At 35.1% G+C, this 19,873-nt stretch overlaps 1 protein-coding gene across 7 annotated transcripts in view; it reads left to right on the plus strand.

Moving 5' to 3' along the window:
* MIPOL1 (mirror-image polydactyly 1) overlaps nt 1-19,873 on the plus strand; it is a 328,041-nt gene that overhangs the window by 89,205 nt on the left and 218,963 nt on the right. For all 7 annotated transcript variants that reach the window (XM_046006980.1, XM_046006981.1, XM_046006984.1 and 4 more), the window contains 3 exons: nt 2,818-2,947; nt 15,988-16,021; nt 16,281-16,451. In XM_046006980.1, the coding sequence (XP_045862936.1) occupies nt 2,818-2,947; nt 15,988-16,021; nt 16,281-16,451 (335 nt within the window). The remainder of the gene's footprint in view (nt 1-2,817; nt 2,948-15,987; nt 16,022-16,280; nt 16,452-19,873) is intronic.

The following is a 19,873-nucleotide window of genomic DNA, read 5'->3' on the forward strand; positions in this document are numbered from 1 at the left end:
GGCTGGTGGGAACAACATACTTTATATCTGGTTTTGTGGCACCCAGGGCACTGTTGCCTCTAGTCCTCTCAGGTTTCTCTTTCCCCTGTATGGAGTAGTTTACTCACACACGTGCACACGTGTTCAGCTGACTTTTTGAGGAAGATGTTCTGTACGTCTCCAAAATTTTCTTTCTTTGCCACTGTTTTTCCTCTAATAGTCTCTCTTGTGAATTTCAACTGCTTTGGTTTCCCCATATTATATCTCTACCCTCCAAAATTGTGAAATCAGCTGGGCTTGTCCTCGATTCTTCCCTTCCTGTGCCATGTTCTGGAAATTCTTTCAGGGTATTAAGCAGGGCCAATCATAGGCTCAACTCGTTTGTTTTCTCATGTCACTCACTGTTCTTTGTTTCCTTACAGTCTTGAAAGCTGTCATTCTATATATTTTGCCCATTTTAAAAAATTGTTTTGGGACACCTGGGTGGCTCAGTTGGTTAAGAGTCTGCCTTCAGCTCAGGTCGTAATCCCAGGGTCCTGGGATCGAGCCCCTGCATTGGGTTCCTGCTCAGTGTGGAGTCTTCTTTTCTCTCTCTCTCTCTCCTTATCTCCAAGTGCATGCGCACATTCTCTTTTTCTCAAATAAATAAGTAAAATCTTTTTTAAAAATTGATTTAAGTGGAAGGACAAATCCAGATCCTGTTACTTCATCTTTTTTTTTCAACTTTTATTATTTTATTTTATTTTTTCAGTGTTCCAAAATTCATTGTTTATGCACCTCACTCAGTGCTCCATGCAATACATGCCCTCCTTAATACCCACCACCAGGCACATCCATTCCCTTGCCCCCCTCCCCTCCAAAACCCTGTTTGTTTCTCAGAGTCCACAGTCTGTCATGATTCATCTCCCCCTCTGATTTCCCCCAATTCACTTTTCCTTTCTTTCTCCTAATGTCCTCTTTGTTATTCCTTATGCTCTACAAGTAAGTGAACCCATATGATAATTGACTTTCTCTTCTTGGCTTATTTCACTCAGCATAATCTCCTCCAGTCTAGGATGGTATATATATATATATATATATATATATATATATATATATATATATATAAAATCTCCCAGAGCTCTCACCCTTTCTCACTATGCTTCAGACACATTGGCCTTACTGCTGTTCGTCTAATACTTTTAGGGACTTTGTATTACTTTTTATTCTGGTTATTAGTCTACTTTCAAATATATATATATATATGTATATATATATATATATATGTATATATATATATATGCACACACACACAAACACACACACACACACACATATATATGCATGTATTGAAATGTCATTTATTTAAAAAGCCCTTTTTGGCCACCTTTCTAAATTATTCTTTTCCCACCTTCCAAATTACTCTTTTTTTCTCTGACACACCCTTATTTTCCTTCAAAACTTTAACTTCTATCTGTCTATCTTCCTGTTTAATTTTGGCTCTGCTCTTTCTCTACTGTCTGTCTCTCTATAATAGAATGTATACATCTCCAGGAAGGTAAGGACTTTTTAGGATGTGGTAGTCATACTGCTTTAAACTGGATAGGTGACTGACACAGGAATTTCATAAATATTTGATGAAAGAATAAATTAATGAATGAGTAAAGAAATGAATAAATATATCTCTCTTCCCTTAGGCTCACTTTCTTGGAAATGGTTTTGACTTTAGCTTTGCTGTTACATGTTCCATCTTATCTTCTACTATGGAAAATATATAGTTGACTTACTCTCAGGGTTTCTTTTCTACCAGTTATAATTTAAATAATAGAAGAATAACTCTTGATTAGCTATGCATTAATCTATGACAAATGTTAGCAAGAACATTTCAAACATCTTTCCTAAGTTTATTTTTTGGTTTGACAGTATAAATAGAGTTTAGTTCAGAACCCCTTTTTGTCTAACGTTGCAGTGATACTTTAAAAGTTTATGTTAAGATTTCAGGTAGAAATTATGCTTGAGCAATGACAATTTTAGATAACATCAAAGCTCCCTATATGTGCTGTGCAAATTTAGATGAGGCCATTTGTATTACCATCTATATAAACGATGCTCCTGGAGATGCTCAGATGCTCTGCCCATTTCCTTTTCCTTGGTCCCATTTTCTTTCCTTTCCTTCCACTATGCTGTGGACATAACTACTATACCGAAGTTGATGATTATCATTTCCATGTTTGTTTTAGTATTTTCACTAATTGACCATAAATGATAGGTAGAGTTGTTTTGCCTTGTACCTTGCAATTTTTGCCATAATTTTATTGTTGAAATATGTCCATTTGTCCATAGTTAATTCGTTTTAAATGTTGTATTGTATTCCATTTTGAATGTTTAGTAATTTATTTATTCTTGCTCCTGTTATTGGACATTTGAGCTACTTCTCAGTTTTTGCTATTATATAATGCTGCAATAAGCATTTTATATACGTTTCCTTGTGCATATGTGCAAGAATTTCTCTAGGCCTCATACCAAAGAGGAGATTTGCCAGGTTATAGACAAATCTTTAACTGTAATAAATATTGCCAAATGGTCCTTCAAATGGCTGTAGAAATATATATATACACCTATGTGCAATGTATGCATGAGTTTCTTTATTTCACGAGCTAGTAGTATTTGTTATTATTTGGCCTTTTAATTTGTGTTTTTATGGGTATGAAATGTATCTCAATTTTGTAGTAGCTTTTAAAAATGTTTTTCCAAATGTTGATACTAATTTAATTAGTAAAATAAAAATTGTTTTTATTTTTGCTAAAAGTATGCATTTTTAAACTTTCTCTAATAATTATGGATTATATATTTTGGTAGCTCTGGTTGAAGAAGTGTATTTTGCACAGAAGGAACGTGATGAAGCTATTATGTCTCGACTGCGGTTAGCCAATGAGGAGAGAGATGAAGCAATTGCTCGAGCCAAACATATGGAAATGTCTCTGAAAGTGTATGTATACACTTAAAACTATATGTGACTTTTGGAACATTTATAAGTGCATGCATTATGTGGTGTTTACATATTAAGAAAAGTTATTGGTTGCTGCATACAAAGGTAAATTCCATATTCCCATAGTCATGCTGTAGTAGTTTGCGTGTCAGGATAACAGTTTAACAAAAGAGGGGAGTTCAGGGGAATACACAGCACTCTGTACAATTACTCTACTTCTTCATAGCCTACTCTTGATATCTTATTTTCCTTAGTGATGCCTCTATTCTTCCCTCTCTTATTATCATCACTTTCTTGATTTATTTAAACTATGCGGGTTCTTCCACTGCTCTCTGCTTAATATGCTCATTCCTATTCGTTCCTACTTTTTACTTTTATTAGGTGTATCATAAACTCTAATGACACTGGAAATAATGTAGAGCCTGAGAATCTACATTTTTAACAAGTAACCTAGGTGATTCTGACTTAGGTAAATAATGGACCACACTTAGATAAATAATGCTCTAGAAATTCTCCAATTTTAGTATGGCTTCAAGCACTTGGGAAATCTTGTTAAAATGTTCATTCTCATTTAGTTAAGTATGGTGTGGAGCTTAAGATTCTCTTTTTCTTCAAGCTCCCTGATAATGTAAATGTTACTAGTCTAAGGAGTCAGATTTAGGTCAAGACTCTAGAGATCTAGAAATATACTACTTGTAAGATAGGTACAATATAGTAATGTAATATTTTATGATGATCCATCAATATATTTATTGAGTGTTTGCTCTGCCCGACATTGTGCTAGGCTCTGTGGGGGATTATAGTAAAGTACTAATTAAAACATTGCTCATTAGGGAGACAAAAAGTCATTAAATAATTAACATGACTGTTCAAGTTGTGATTAGGTAATGTGGTTTGTTTTTTGTTTAGATTAATGGCTTCATTTTTTTTTGAAGACTGATACTCTTTATAAGGCATTAAACTCATCGAATAATAGAAATAAAGAAACCAAAAAAATTTGTGTGAATTCTCCAGTACCTACTACCAAATAACTATCTTTATCAATAGAGAAACATTATTCCAAACATTTTCTTTGCTTATATAGTTAAATACTATTATCTACCAGAATGGATGGTTGATGGTTGGTGGTTGAATGGATGTAGACATAGAACTAATTTGATAAAAATCATATAATTTTCTACATGCTGTTTTGAGAGGCAATATAATGTAGAGGTTAACAGCACAGAATCCAGATCCAAACATCTGTATTTGAATCTTGACCTTGTTGCTTCCTAGCTGTGTAGCTGTGGACAAATTACTCAGAGTCCGTGGGACTCAATTTTTTGCCTACAAAATGGGTAAATAGTGCCTGCTTTGTATAAGTTATGAGGACTAAATGATTTAATAAATATTGAAAAGTACCTGGTTCATAGCTGGTGCAGTGTGTTAACTTGAATTTGGGAGTAATAATTGAAGTGAAACAAAGAAATTTTTGAACTTCATGCAAAGTTTTCTTATAGTAAACTGTATTAATTCCCCAAAGATCCTTCAAATTTTAAGAAAAGAGACTGAAAAACAGTAAGGTGTTGGAATCATTAGTTCTTTTCATTGTTTTGAATCATGCAGTGTTTCAGTTAAACAGTATCATTTAACTTTCCCCTGTGAAATAACATTTAAACTCCTTTTTTTCTTATAAATTTTAGTTTTAAAATCTTTGTAAAAATTATATTGGGTTCTATAGCCAAAATATCACCCTGTTGTTTATTTTGATTTTGTATTTAAAATGGTTGAATGCAACTTTTTTAATACATGAAATTTTATACCTGATTTCTTTTTTTTTTTTTTTTGAAGATTTTATTTATTTATTTGACAGACAGAAATCACAAGTAGGCAGAGAGGCAGGCAGAGAGAGAGGAGGAAGCAGGCTCCCTGCTGAGCAGAGAGCCCAGTGTGGGGCTCTATCCCAGGACCCTGAGATCATGACCTGAGCTGAAGGCAGAGGCTTTAACCCACTGAGCCACGCAGGTGCCCCTATACCTGATTTCTTTATTTTGAGAAATCCCTGGATAACTGAATTTCATTTTCAGTTTTTTGAGGAAAGGCTAATAAATACTTTATTCTCAGATTTAGCATGCTTCAGACTGGCTTTGTGTTATTCCTATATTCAAGTTGGTTATGAATAAAGTTATTGAGTTAAGTATTTTTTGTTCTATACGTTGTAAAAATGTTACTTTATTTTTTGAGATTGAGTTTGGCTAAAAAGAAGTCAGGTCACAGGTTTTTTTCCCTTATCATGACTTGTTTTGGTTTTTGGTGTTTGATTTTTTTCTGCCTGGATATCTGAAGGATTCTTTGTTTTTGAAGTAGAAGAACTTAATCATGGTATTTGTTTTGATTCTTCTTTCATAACATATTTGGAACCCACAGCATGCCTCTCTAAGGGCTATATGCTTCTTTTAGTTCATGGAAATTTTAGATTTGTGAAGTTTGTATTCTATTTGTTAGGTTGTTTTAGAGACTCTAGCTATTTGTATATTGGGGCACTTTTGTCTTTATATGTTATCTGTTCAATAATTATTTGAATCCCTGGCTCTTTTCCTCTGCATTCATTGTGATCATCTCAAGCCTTTTCTTTATATTAGTAATTCCAATTGACACTATTCCTATCCCTATTTTTTTTGTTCATTTATTAAATTTTTATATATTCATTTGTTTATGGTTCTCAGCACATTTCCTTAAGTTTTCAACTTCCCATTTCATTCACTTTTTTGTTTGGCATCTTCCCTTGGAACTTTCCTTTCTTGAATTCATGTTCTTATTATGTTCTTCTAAGGTACCAACCACTGGTAGGAAATTTTTCTTCTTTCCTTTGGTTTATGTTATTTTTTATATTTATCATGTGTTTGTAGTGTATTCATAATTGCCATGTCACTTCTCTTCATCTTGCTCATAATGTAAATTGTCAAAAAATTTTCTTTGTTCTGATATAGTGCAAGGGAGTTTTCCTCGATAAACATTTCATATTATTTGAAACCCATTTACCTTCTTCTCAGAGCTACAGTTTCTTGGCAAGGTATTGCTTTTGGTCACCTTTCTGTATAGTCCTTGTGGCAACGGGCTGGGTTGGGGGTAGGGGGCATGGAGAGCATGGGAAGCTCTCCCTGGGGCTATACACCCCTTTTGTTGCAGGTTCTGTCCTGCCTCTGAGGGGTTTTGTGGGGTGTCTTGCAGTGGACCACGGGCTCACTCTACCTGTTCTTGTGTATATCTGGGTTCTGTGGAGTATTACTTTGGGGCTTTTATTTGTTCCACTGGTGTAGTGGAAAATGGTCTACTCTGATTCTTCTTCCTTCCTTTGTAAAGAGTCTTCTGTAATACAGGATTCTTCTGTTCAGGAAGGATTTTACTTTTTCTCTGGGCTATCTACACAACTCATTGGTCTCTCAGGTTATTTCTAAGCTGTGTGCTATTAGTGAAAAATTCTCAGGATTTGGTGAACTCATTGTCTTTTCTCTATACCTGTTTTTATGTATAAAAGGGAAGGTTTGGTGAACTTGGCCCAAATCATCATTTCTCTATCCTACTTTTAAGAATTACCATGTGATGTCTTACTTCCTTTACTGTTTGACTAATTTTTTATCTTCTGTTCATGTGGCAGATTTCTGTGTTCAGATTTCACTCCACAGTCTTTACTTAGACTCCCTTTTTTCCCCCAATAAACTTTTATTTTAGAATACTTTTAGATTTACAGAAAATTTGCAAAGATAGTACAGGGGAGTTTCCATACAACCACTTTCCTGTTTTCCTTTTTGTTAATGGCTTACATTATTATGGCACATATGTCACAGGGGAGAAAGCACAGTGGTACATAATTGGTAACTAAACTCCACACTTTCTTTAGATTTCACTGATTTTTCTCATGTCCTTTTTATGTTCCAAGATCCCATCCAGGATCCCATATTAATTTACTTGCTATGTCTCCTTTGCCTACTCTAGTCATATTTTCTCAGATTTCCCTCGTTTTTAATGACTTGGACAGTTTTCAGGATTATTAGTCAAGCATTTGATGGAATATTATTCAATTTGGGTTTTTAGAAATTTTTTTCACGTGGTTAGACTGAGGTATGGGTTTTGGGGAGACAAAGATGCCATTCTCATCATATTATTTCAACATTATGCTATCAACATGATTTAACATCAGTGATGTTAATCTTGGTCACCTAGCCAAGGTAGTGCTTGCCGTGTTTCTCCATGTTACTTACCAACATTCCCCTTTCATATTCTTTGAAATATGAAAGATTTCAGATTACTTAATTGCAGATTACTTAAGTGCAGCCCGTATTCAGAGGTGGGGATAAGGGGTGTGGATTGAGATGTTAATTGAGCTCTACTTCCTTCATGGAAATTATCTACATAAATTATTTATAACTCTTCAGTAAAGAGATTTGTCTCTTCTCCTTTATTTATTTATTTTTTTGTTTGTTTATATTAGTACAGACTCCATGGGTACTCATTTAATACTTTGGATTATAATCTAATACTGTGTTGTTTATTTTGTTGCTTGAAGTATTGCAGCTTGGCCATTGGAAGCTCTTCCGGTTGACCTCCATATCCCTTTGACACATTCCCCATCCTTTTGATTTTTAAACACTTACTTCTCTGGCACCACAGAATGCCCCTGGGTCATGTCTTATAGGGATGTGTAGGGATGTATAGGGATGTACCTCACCCATAAACTCAGCCATTCCTCAAAGGGCTGTGATTCCTTTTATTGGAAAATGGTATTAGAAACCAAGATCAGGATGCTAGGTGTGCTCATTGTTACTTGGTGTGACTACTTTTAGTCCCAATCAGTGGAAAGAGCTACGAAATTTATATATATGTATACTAATTGATATACATGCACGTATATGAAATTATTTATGTATGTATCTATCTGGATCTTTATTAAAATAGCTAAATTTGAATTCATACTTATTTCTCTGACTAATCCAGTGCCACATAGTTCATTTTGGCTTTCTCCTTTTTCTTATGCATAATTTCCTCCAACAATAAGAAACCTGGTTTCCATCTCCACCATCCATTATTTCCTTATTTCTTCTACCCTGGTAGACATGATAACACTTCCAGAATCATTAACGCATACCCCCATGAGAAACAACTTCTCTTACTAGAGTACACTGTTCACATATAGTTCCTTTAGTCTTTAATCTTACAGTTTCCAAAGTACCACTTTCCAAAGTTACTTAGAATGGCTCTTCTTTTTTCCTTCCACCTCCTTCAGTGAAGTTATGTAATATAATTTGTAATATACTCAGGGACTTTTTCATAGTCTTCATACTATCCTACGATCCTCTCACCTCCTGGTGATTCTTTTCTTTTTTCTAATTTTTGACGATTTTGAATAAAGTTGCTATAAGCATTTGCATACAGGTTTTGTGTGGACATATGCTTTCAAATCAGTTGGCTAAACCTAGTAACATAATTCCTGGGGCCTCTGTTTAATCTATGTTAACTTTAGAAGAAACTGCCAAAGTATCTTCCAGAGTAGCTGTACTACACTATTTTGTATTCCCATCAACAGTGAATGCTTTTGTTCTCTTAATGATGTGTTTAGCAGAACACAAGTTTTAAATATTGATGAAATTCAGTTTATTGATTTTTTTTCTTTTATGGATTGTACTTTTGTATTGAATCTAAAACTCATTGCTATATATAAGGTTACACAGGTTTTTTTAAATCCTTCTATAGGTTATAAATTTCATATTTTACATTTAGATCTGTGATTTATTTTGAGTTAATTTTTGTGTAAGGTAGATGTTACTTGTTTTTTGTGTATGGACATTCATTATTCCAGTACCATTTGTTGGAAAGGCCATCATTTCTCTATTAAATTTCCTTGCACCTTTTTGAAACTCAGTTGACTATATTTGTATGGATTAATTTCTGGACTTTTTATTTTCTCTTCCATTGATCTGTGCATCTGTCCCTTTGCCAATACCACATGGTATTGATTATTGAATCTTTATAGTGTCTGAAATCGGATAATGTTAAGCCATCTAATTTTTCTCTTTTATTACAGAATTGTTTTGGCTATTCTAGTACCTTTACTTTTCCATATGCCTTTTATTTTTAATTTTCTAGATTTATTTATTTATTTATTTGACAGAGAGAGAGATCACAAGTATGCAGAGAGGCAGACAGAGAGAGAGAAGAGGAAGCAGGCTCCCTGCCGAGCAGAGAGCCCAGATGCAGGACTCGATCCCAGGACCCTGAGACCATGACCTGAGCCAAAGGCAGAGGCTTAACCCACTGAGCCACCCAGGCGCCCCTCCATATGCCTTTTAAAATCAGTTTGTTTATATCTACAAAAACACTTGCTGGGGCCAAATGTTTTTATTTATTTACTTTTTAAAGATTTTATTTATTTGACAGAGAGAGCACAAGCAGGGGAAATAGCAGACAAAGAGAGAAGGATCATGATCTGAGCCAAAGGCAGATGCTTTACTGACTGAGCCACCCAGGTGCCTGGAGCCAAATGTTTTTAAACATAACTTTAAAAAGTAGATGCCGTTTTTATTTCAGTAATACTTTCATTATAACTTTACTACTCTTCTTTGGGAATTTGGAAATTTGGAAGTACTATTACATTCAGTTTATCACCTGCTGCACAGTGCTGTATTTACATGTAATTCATGACTGCGAATCTTGTTACCTCGGTTGACTACCAATTTTTTAAAAGGTTTTATTTATTAGTTTGAGAGGGAGAGGGAGAGAAAGCATGAGTGGGAAGGAGGGGCAGGGGCAAAGGGAGAAGCGGGCTCCCTGCTCAGCTTCTTCTTTTTTTTTTTTTTTAAAGATTTTATTTATTTATTTGACAGATCACAAGTAGGCAGAGAGAGAGAGAGGAGGAAGCAGGCTCCCTGCTGAGCAAAGAGCCCGATGTGGGGCTCGATCCCAGAACCCTGGAATCACGACCCGAGCCGAAGGCAGAGGCTTTAACCCACTGAGCCACGAGGCGCCCCTCCCTGCTCAGCTTCTATCCCAGGACTCTGGGATCATGACCTGAGCTGAAGGCAGATGGTTAACCGACTGAGCCACTCAAGCACCCCGATTGCCAATTTTATTCATGAAATTTGCTTCTAAATAGATTTTCTTTCTTTCAGAAATCAAAACCACATCCCAAAGATAACAAATCAGCTTTTTATACAATGTCACAACTCCTCAAGGGGATTATGTTTATGCTTTATAGGTGAAAAAACTTTGAGTGGTTGACCACTTGCCCAAGGAGTCAAAGTCAATTACACATTGTAGGACTTATCTATCTCAGACTTGCACAGGTGACTCAAACTTACCAAATGGAAATATTAATTTGTTTTTAAAAACCTTATTTTGCCTTGATCCCTTGTCCCAACCATCTACCCACATACCCAAATCAAAACTTTTTCCTTAGAGCCTCTACTGATTTGGTCTCTTAGTTTTATTCATTCTCTCTTTAATTGATGGCTCAATTTAATTTGAACCTCTCTTTCTATTTTTCCATTTTTTTCCTTCCATTGTCTACTTTAATTTGTGCATACATTTGTTTCTAGTTTTTATTACAATATGTTAAAATTAAGGTTCCCCGAGGCAGACCCTTTTTTCACATGTTCTTTGTAGCATTTGTATTAAGGGAGAAAAGAAAAACACTCAATCCCAAGCCTTTTCTTTTAGTTTATTTAATCCATTCAATAAATATTTATTGATTGTGTACTGTCAGGTACTCAGAATGCAGCATTATGATCCCAGTTTACTTGAGAAGATAGACATTGAAGAAATAACTGCATAATTTCTTAAAATAATATTAATTGATATGAATAATTATTGTTTCTTAGGAACATGTTGTAGTCCACTCCTATAGTTTTATAGTCTAGGGGTGCGGATTGGGGAGATCAGGAAAAATCATACATAAGAGGGAAAAACAACAGCTTTAAAAGAATAATATGTCAGCATAGTTTTAAATGTCACTGTGGATGCTCCTTTCTACTCAGTTGGCATCTGTAGGTTCTGAACTTTCAGTAGTACATTTTAGGTGAATTGCTTAAGGTAGAACCAATTGAGCTTTGCTTGACTGAAAAGCGTATTTGAAGGCACTGGGTTACAAGTTGAAATAATACACATTATTTCACATCTCTTTTTGTCTTAATTCCTTATTTCTTGCTTCCTATAACCTTCAGATTCTTTCTGTCATTTTCTTTTCATCTTTGCCAGTTCTGATCTACTTCTTTTTGTGATGTCTGTTTTTTCTTATATTCTGCCATGTCTGCCTTCCCCTACCCCTTGAATCTTCAGTGCTTTTTTTCTTTTTCACTTTTAGCCAAACCTAGGAAAAAAGTAAAAAAGATTCAAGTTAAAATGACTAAAATTTACTTACTAATATAGATACATTTGTGTATGTATATTCCGGCTTTTGAGATCATGTGATATTCAGTGTCTTCAGTTTTTCTTTTTAACATATTAGGGTGATGCTGTGTAAAAATGAAAGAGAATAAAAATAAACAATTCAGAGTTTTTTGATTAGGGTGATCACTAGTTCCTTTTATCATTTGAGGTCAAAGTTTAACTGCTTCCCATTGAACAAGGTGAATGACTATAGGTTCAGAAAGGAAAGACACAATATTGACTGATCTAGGGATAAATCAAGAAATGTGACATTTCATGCATGGGTCTTTTCACTTAGCGTGCAGAGGTGTCAGTCAAAATATGCAAGGTATAGGAAATCAATTGAAACTTGAGCCCGTGGACATTTACTTCAGCAAAATTCTCACTAATTATCATGACTATGTCTGGTTAAGCTGTTATAGGCATAATTTAGTTTCCAAAACTACATACATATTCTTTTGTATGATTGCAAATTTCCTTTTAATGATATATAACTTATAGTTCATCAGCTGTATTTCATATAACATCGACTATTACTTTAATTCTTTATTAAACCAGTAAAGCCTTATATGTTACACATGCTGCTAGTAAGCCTTAAACCTCTAACAAGTCATTTTATATAGGAAATAGAAAACCTGGTAAATTGTTTCAGATTATCTTCTTTTTTCTAAAAGTAGGTTTTTGTCTAATTTTTATGTTTTCTTAAGTAATACAGTAAGTGATGTACTAGTAAGACTGAATTTTATTTTCTGAAATCCAATTTTTTAGGTGATTAGTCTTTAACTGGGTATTGAGTGATCCAGCTCAGAAAAATATGTCGCAGTTGGCGCTTAAACAGTGTTTTAACATCAAAGATCTGGTCTCATTTTCCAGTGCTCTAGATCAGGGATGTGCAAAGTAAAGACCTGTGGTGCACATCCATCCTTCCTGTTGTTTTTGTGAATAAAGTTTTATTGTAGCACAGCCACACCTGTTCATTTACATATTATCTTTGGATACTTTTGTACTACAAAGGGAGCATTTAGTAGCTGCAACAGAGAACATACAGCAAAGTCTAAAATATTATATGACTGTTTACAGAAAGTTTGCTGATCTCTGCTGTAATAATCTGGTTGAGACTAAATTATGATGTAGTTAATCTTTGATATCCATGACAAGTACTTCCTGAAACTTTTAAAGAAACACAAATAGAGAAATATAAATATTAGCCCTTTCTCTTTCCAGACTCATGTTTATATTGAAAGTTACTTGTTTATATGAATTTTTTGAATCTCAGATTAACCATTTGCTCATTTTCATTAAAGTTTTGGTTTTCTCTTAATGACCATTTATCACTGTACTTACAGGGATAATCATAGAGCAAAACTGAGATCAATTTTAAAGGTTAGGGGCACTTGGGTGGCTCAGTTGTTTAAGTGTCTGCCTTCGGTTCAGATCATGATCTCAGCGTCCTGGGATTGAGTCCCACAGTGGGCTTCCTGCTCAGTGGGAGCCTGCTTCTCCCTCTTCCGCTCCCCCAGCTTGTGCTTTCTCTCTGTCAAATAAATAAGTAAAATTTTTTGTTGTTGTTTTGTTTTGTTTTTAAATTTTATTTTATTTTTTCAGTGTTCCAAGATTTATTGTTTATGCACCACACCCAGTGCTCCATGCAATACATGCCCTCCTTAAAACCCACCACCAAGCCTTCCCAACCCCCCAACCCCCATCACCTGTTTCTTAGAATCCACAGTCTCTCATGGTTCGTCTCCCCCTCCAATTTCTCCCAACTCACTTCTCTCCTTCACCCAAAGTCCTCTGTGTTATTCAAAATAGTAAAATCTTTAAGAAAGTTATAAAGAATAGTAAAGCAAAACTGAGATCTAAATAAATGCTAAATGATTGGCTTAAACCTCATGCCCTGCATGTCAAACCTGGCACACCTACTAAGACATGTTCAAATTCACTCATCAGCAAAATGATATATCACTATACATTATGTACTTCTAAAGGCAATCATAGGGGCGCCTGGGTGGCTCAGTGGGTTAAGCCTCTGCCTCCGGCTCAGGTCATGGTCTCAGGGTCCTGGGATCGAGCCCCGCATCAGGCTCTCTGCTTTACAGGAAGCCTGCTTCCCTCTCTCTCTCTGCCTGCCTCTCTGTCTACTTGTGATCTCTCTCTGTGTCAAATAAATAAGTAAAATCTTTAAAAAAAAAAAAATTTAGGGGCACCTGGGTGGCTCAGTGGGTTAAGCCTCTGCCTTCGGCTCAGGTCATGATCTCAGGATCCTGGGATCGAGCCCCGCATCGGGCTCTCTGCTCAACAGAGAGCCTGCTTCCTCCTCTCTCTTTATCTCTGCCTGCCTCTCTGCCTACTTGTGATCTCTCTCTGCCAAATAAATAAATAAAATCTTTAAAAAAAAAAATTTTTTTAAAAGGCAATCATATACTTTATTTATATCTGCAATGCTAAATTTATGTGGAAAGGATTTAATATAACTTTTAATAAGAAAATTTTATTTTTTAAAAAATTTTATTTGTTAGCAGACAAGTTTGCTAGTAGACTAAATACAACTATCTTAATACAACTCTCAATAATACAACTCTCTTAACCATATCCTCTTGAAAGATACTAATTTAAAACATTCAGACTCATTTGTCTCTCCTTAAAGTAATAATTCTTCACCTTGCAATGCCTAAAAAAACTTACAGCTTATCACATAGAAATTGCATACACTCTTTGTTGTGTTGATTATTTTGAATGTACAAATTAGGTATCCTCCCTATACTGTTATTTTCTTCCTAATCATATGTGAAGTTCTTTGGAACAAAAGAAGGAGATATATAACCTTGAGATCTAAACTTTGTTTTTTTTTTGCAAGCATTTCCAGTAATCTGCTAATCTGGATGTTTACTTTCATGTATCTCTTCATTTTAAATGATCAAATTTAATAAGTTAATTATGACATTTATAAGAATTTAAATTGAGTCTTCTTTGGGAACTGCTGTAATTAGCTCTTAGTCTGATTTCATCTAAAAAGAACAACATTAAGGTAAATACTTTTCACTACATATGACTTCCTTAAAAATGATGTTTAAATGCTACTGATGTTTTTCAAATACTTTTATGCGAGCATCCATAAGTGTAAGAATTTTGTTATCTTGTGCTTTTCACTGTTTTTTAATTGATTAAAAATTATTATCTTCAGAGTTTTTGTAGAACGAGCTTTTATGAAGCAGGAATTTGAAAACTGTTGATTTATTTTGGGAGAAATGTGAATCTAAGTGGACATTACTAGTTTGAGATATATAAAGTATATATAATTCAAAATTGCTGTGTCATAGTGTAAATTTAGACCATTTAAGAATGTGTAGAAATAGTTTTTGATGGGGCCCCTGGGTAGCTCAAGTTGGTTAAATGTTTGTCTTCAGCCCTGGTCATGATCCCAGAGTCCTGGGATCAAGCGCCAGCATTGGGCTCCCTGCCCAGTGAGGAGCTTTTCCCTCTCCCTCTGTCACTGCCTCTGCTTGTGCTCTTTCTCACGCTGTCTCTAAAATAAATTAATTCTTTAAAAAAATAGTTTTTATGTATGTTTATTTTTTCCTATTAAAAATGCAGTGTTCTAAATTTTTCTTCATGAATGTAGCAATTTCATTGAACTATAGTTTGGAACAAGTTTGTAATAAATTTATTGCTTCTCTATATCTTTTCCAAGTAACCTTTTTTTATGGTGGTAAATATTAAATCATAGGAGCCCAGAAATTGGGGATATGAGAAAACAGGAACTTATATATCTAAACATTTTAGTACAATTTAAAAATAATGGAGCTATTTTTAAAATCGACATCATTTTATTAATACCCATTACAGATTTTCATTTAACTTACCCAATTTAATGATTGCCTAAATTACATTATCAGCATTTTCGAAGATACTCGTTTAGAGCTTCTTTCTTTTTCTTTCCTGCATTTGTTCAATTCACCAACATCAAAAAACATTTCAGTAAGCACAATGACTCTTCTAAGACAAAATGCATTTATTAGAGGAATGAATTTACTTCCTTAGGCTTTAGATTGAATAATTCTAAGTATGTATTGAAAGAGAAAAATAACATTAGTCATCTAAAAACGTGTGTTCTAGTTTTGGTCAGCCGTTCTATACAGTGTATTTGTTTTAACAAATAGCAGCAGGAGATTTTCAGTTCAAATTTAGTGGTCATTATTTGTCTTTGCTTTTGAGGGAACATAGTTAAACTTTGCAATAAAAATACTTGTCTTGTTTTATTTGTGATGAAGTCCAAAAAACCAGAGGAAATACAGTTTTTGGTAAGAATTGAAAGTCCAGGAATAAATATAATGATGAGAAGTAGTGCTTCTATCACTAGGGAACTTTCCTCATCTAAGCACATATGAACAATTGATCCTTGTAGTCATATATAGCAGTAAACATTAATAACTTAACAGTCTGAAGTCAGTGCAGAAGATATGGAGCATTATTGAAAGATGGAGTCGAGCAGGTGGCACTTTAATATGTTCAGTGTCATGGTTGACTCTAAAGACTAGTCGAATGAAATTACTTGAGGTTCTAAAGATTTAAAAAGCGAACTCATTTTGCTGCACTAAGGAAATGCTACTGATCAGGCTTTCTGTGTCCCTTTTTTCTAGGCTAGAAAATATTAACCCTGAAGAAAATGACATGGTAAGCCATTCTCTGAGGAGATTTCTTGATGTCAGTCTTATATCTTAGAGGCTTAAGTTCAATTGAGTGGGTTTCAAGAACTAAGATGTGGGAAAAAGAAGAATTGACACACTAATAATGTACATCTTTGCTGCAATATGAAAATTCAATAACTTCACTCAGTCAATTTACAATTCACATGTGCCTATTAATTAAAACCCCATATTAAATAAAATATATTAAAACTTCATGTCTGACTAACATATAATGGTGTTGGTAGACATTACAGGAATTACTGAACAGAATAAACAATGCAGACACAGGAATAGCTATTCAGAAGAATGGAGCTGTAATTGTGGATAGAATCTACAAGACCAAGGAATGTAAAGAGAGAATAACTGCAGAAGAAATGAACGCAGTGATAGAAGAGCGGGATGCTGCTTTGTCTCAGGTAACTGCATGTATCTGTAAAAGCATTTTCGCCTGTTTCTTTACGGTTAAAAAAATGACTCTTTCCCACATGGTCTTAATTCAAATAGTTTTCAGCATATGATTAATGCCACGATGATTAGATACATTAAAATAGTCACAAATTTTGTTAGATCATTCTTCAAATACATGCATCCTCGTTTCTTAATAAAACTGTTAGGTTGTTATAAAAATTTAGTTATATTTAAAAAAAAAGAATTTAGTTAAATTCTTTAAAGTAATCACTTCTATATGAAACTCCTTACTTGAGTTGCAGTTTTGTGAGGGCTGAGATTATGTCTTTATTACTATCTTATTCCCAGTGCCTAATTCAGTGCCTTTTAGTAAACACTGATAAATGAGTCAAATTATTAGTGTATTCTTTTTTTTTTTTTTTAAGATTTTTTAATTTATTTGTCAGAGAGAGAGAGCGAGCACAGGCAGAGGCAGAGGGAGAAGCAGGCTCCCTGCCGAGCAAGGAGCCCGATGTGGGACTCGATCCCAGGACGCTGGGATCATGACCTGAGCCGAAGGCAGCTGCTTAACCAACTGAGCCACCCAGGCATCCCTTATTAGTGTATTCTTTTCTGAACATGACTTATACCTTCCTGCTCTACCTGAAACCTGATTACCTCCCTGAGGATACTGCTTCTACTTGCAGTCCTCTCAAGTAGTGATTGTGTTCCCTCCCACAGCAGTTACACCAGTGGGCTTACAGGATTGTTCCACGTTAGTGTTTCTACATCACTGTTCCTTTTCCCTCTCTAAACACCTCCAGTTTTGAAGCTCGCGCCCCCGAAATTGTACCGCCCAGTAGGCCCTCCCATTACAGTCCCATGCACATTTCTTTCTGTGTTGCTTCTCTCACTTCTTGAAGATCTTAGGACGTATTTCATGGTCTCTTTCTTCAGCCTACTCTTGTGGTTTTGAATTATGAAAAACAATCCTTGGTGATTTAAATATCTGTACAGATGATTCTTCACTGTTCTGGCCTCTTCATCTTCTTGAATTTCTTTCCTCTTATCATCCTGTGTTCTGCTCTACTTCTGCCATCCTCCCTACAGTCATATCCTGTTTCTGACCAGCACATGCTGTCTTTCCAGTCCACTTAACTCCAGAACTCTGACTAGCAAATTCAGCTCCACTGGCACCCATTTCTGTTGATTTTGCCGCTTGTTTTCCTATTCTCTCAAGCCTCTCCTGTTCCCACTTCCTTTTTTAGCTAGCTTGGATTCCAGGGCTCACCTAATTACCACCAATTTGCATTTACTATGACCTCAGTTCTCTTGGCCCTTTGTCCTACTCACCAAGCAAAACCTCAACCTTATAAATTTAACTTTCTGCCTGTTCAACACCTTCACAGCTTTATATAGAAAGGAATATCACACAGATTTGCCAACTAACCCTTAAATTCATGACCACTGTCTTCAGGTAGACCCTTGGTGTTGCCCAGCATTTTTCTGGCCTTTTGTTAGTCCATTCAACTCTCCCCTGTAAAGGACTCTTTTATCTCCCTTCTTGCTCCTTACATATCCAGCCTCTCCTCTCCAGTATAAAAAGGAACTTCTGCTTTTTCTGACCATTTTAATCTACCAACCTACCTGCATTTGTACCCATATACTCTGCCTTTTGTATTTTATTTCTTACTTAGTACGTGCCCTTGTTTAAGGGAAACGTATTTCTGTACTAGTTCCCGTCTTTTCTTGCTTGCTTAAGGTTATCACCTAATCAATTGCCCCTTTTCTCTCCTACTTCATAAAATTTTTACATTAGTTCATTTTTATTACTCTCTAAGATGCTTTACTGTCTCCTATGGAGAATGGATAGAAGTTTTGATAAGTCTTGGTCTACTTGTGGCTCAGCCTGGTCCTTTTGTTAAGGCTTCCCAAACAGAGCTGATAATCAATACGACCCTATTCCTGGCAAAGCATGTACTCCAGTGTTTATGTCCTCAACATTGTAAGACTGTAGAAAACTCCATTATGCTTTTCAAAGGTTTTAGGGCTCAGCTTTTTAATTTCAAGCCCTGTACAGGTTTGGGATTTATCAAATGATCTGAGATAGATATAAGTCTCAAATCTCCAACTGTGTCACTTCCGCCCTGCACAACTACCTAAATCTTCGATGATTTTTCTGTTCTGTAACACGAGCCCTGTGGGCAAAGCCTGGCTTCCCAGCCCCTTGCCCAGGCCGGGAATCTTTAAAACTAAGTGGGGAAAGAATACTTTCAGATCTACAAACCACCCTCTTCGGAATCTTGGCCACTCCACTCATTGTCGCAGCCACTGCCTTCTGACTGACGTCTTTAAACTGGATTTTTAAATTTAATCTGGCTTTTGTTGTTTTTGGCTGGAGCACTGTTTTGCCACAAATGATTTCATCCTATCTGGATGTGGAGAACTGACATTTATCTTCAGGTTAGATTTGGAAAAAGTCCTTAAGCTTCTAAAATGAGCAACTTCCTTTACCATTTTGTATCCTACCAACAGTATGCAATCTTGAGTCATTCAGTGTATTGTTGAAGAGATAGCCAAACTGGTTTTTAGTGCTTGGAAGCAATTACAGAGTGAACTCAAACATTTGATTTTTTTTTTATCACTTATTTTCTTAGGTTAACTAAAAATGAATACATAGAATGTAATTAAATATTGACTGCTACCCATTCCTTCTTTCTCTATCCTTTGCCTGCTGCCTTTCAGGATACATCAAGAAATCAACATTTGGCAATATTTACCAGCATGTCTTTATTTTTAAATAGATATTATCCGTCATTGCAGTATATTTATTATTTATCTATTGCATGTCTTTATTATGTTTTATGAAGCAGTTGTTTATTTTAATTATCTTAATTTACATAGTTTTCAAGCTCTCTGGCCTAAATAATATTCATTTTAATTTTTATGTCATAATCATTCCAAAATTGAACTTTTGAATTACTGCCTTATAGTTTGAATGGAAACTTTTTCCTTAATTTTTTAAAAATAAACCTTTTATTTTGGTACAGTTTTAAGATTTGCAGAAATGTCTCAAAGGTAGTGTAGTGTGGAGTCCCCGTATACCTTTGACCCAGTTTTGGTTTGCCCTGCTTTTGCCATTGCTCCTGACTGTGGTAAATTTGTCAGAATGAATAAACCCACATTGGTAGATTGCCATGAACTCCAGACATTATTCAGATTTTATCAGTTTTCCATTAAGGTCCTGTTAAAGATTCAGTCCAAGATACCACATTGCATTTAATTGTCAGGTCTCTCCAGTTTGCTCTAGTCTGTAACAGCTTAGGACTCCTTTTTTTTTTGAACTTTTTTTCCTTTAAGACCTTGACAGTTTTGAGGGTATTAGCCAGATATTCTGTGGAATGTCTCTGAATTTGGATTTATCTGATGATTTTCTTACGATTTGGCTGGG

The sequence above is a fragment of the Meles meles genome, chromosome 6, assembly GCF_922984935.1.
Source record: "Meles meles chromosome 6, mMelMel3.1 paternal haplotype, whole genome shotgun sequence".
Lineage (NCBI taxonomy): Eukaryota > Metazoa > Chordata > Mammalia > Carnivora > Mustelidae > Meles > Meles meles.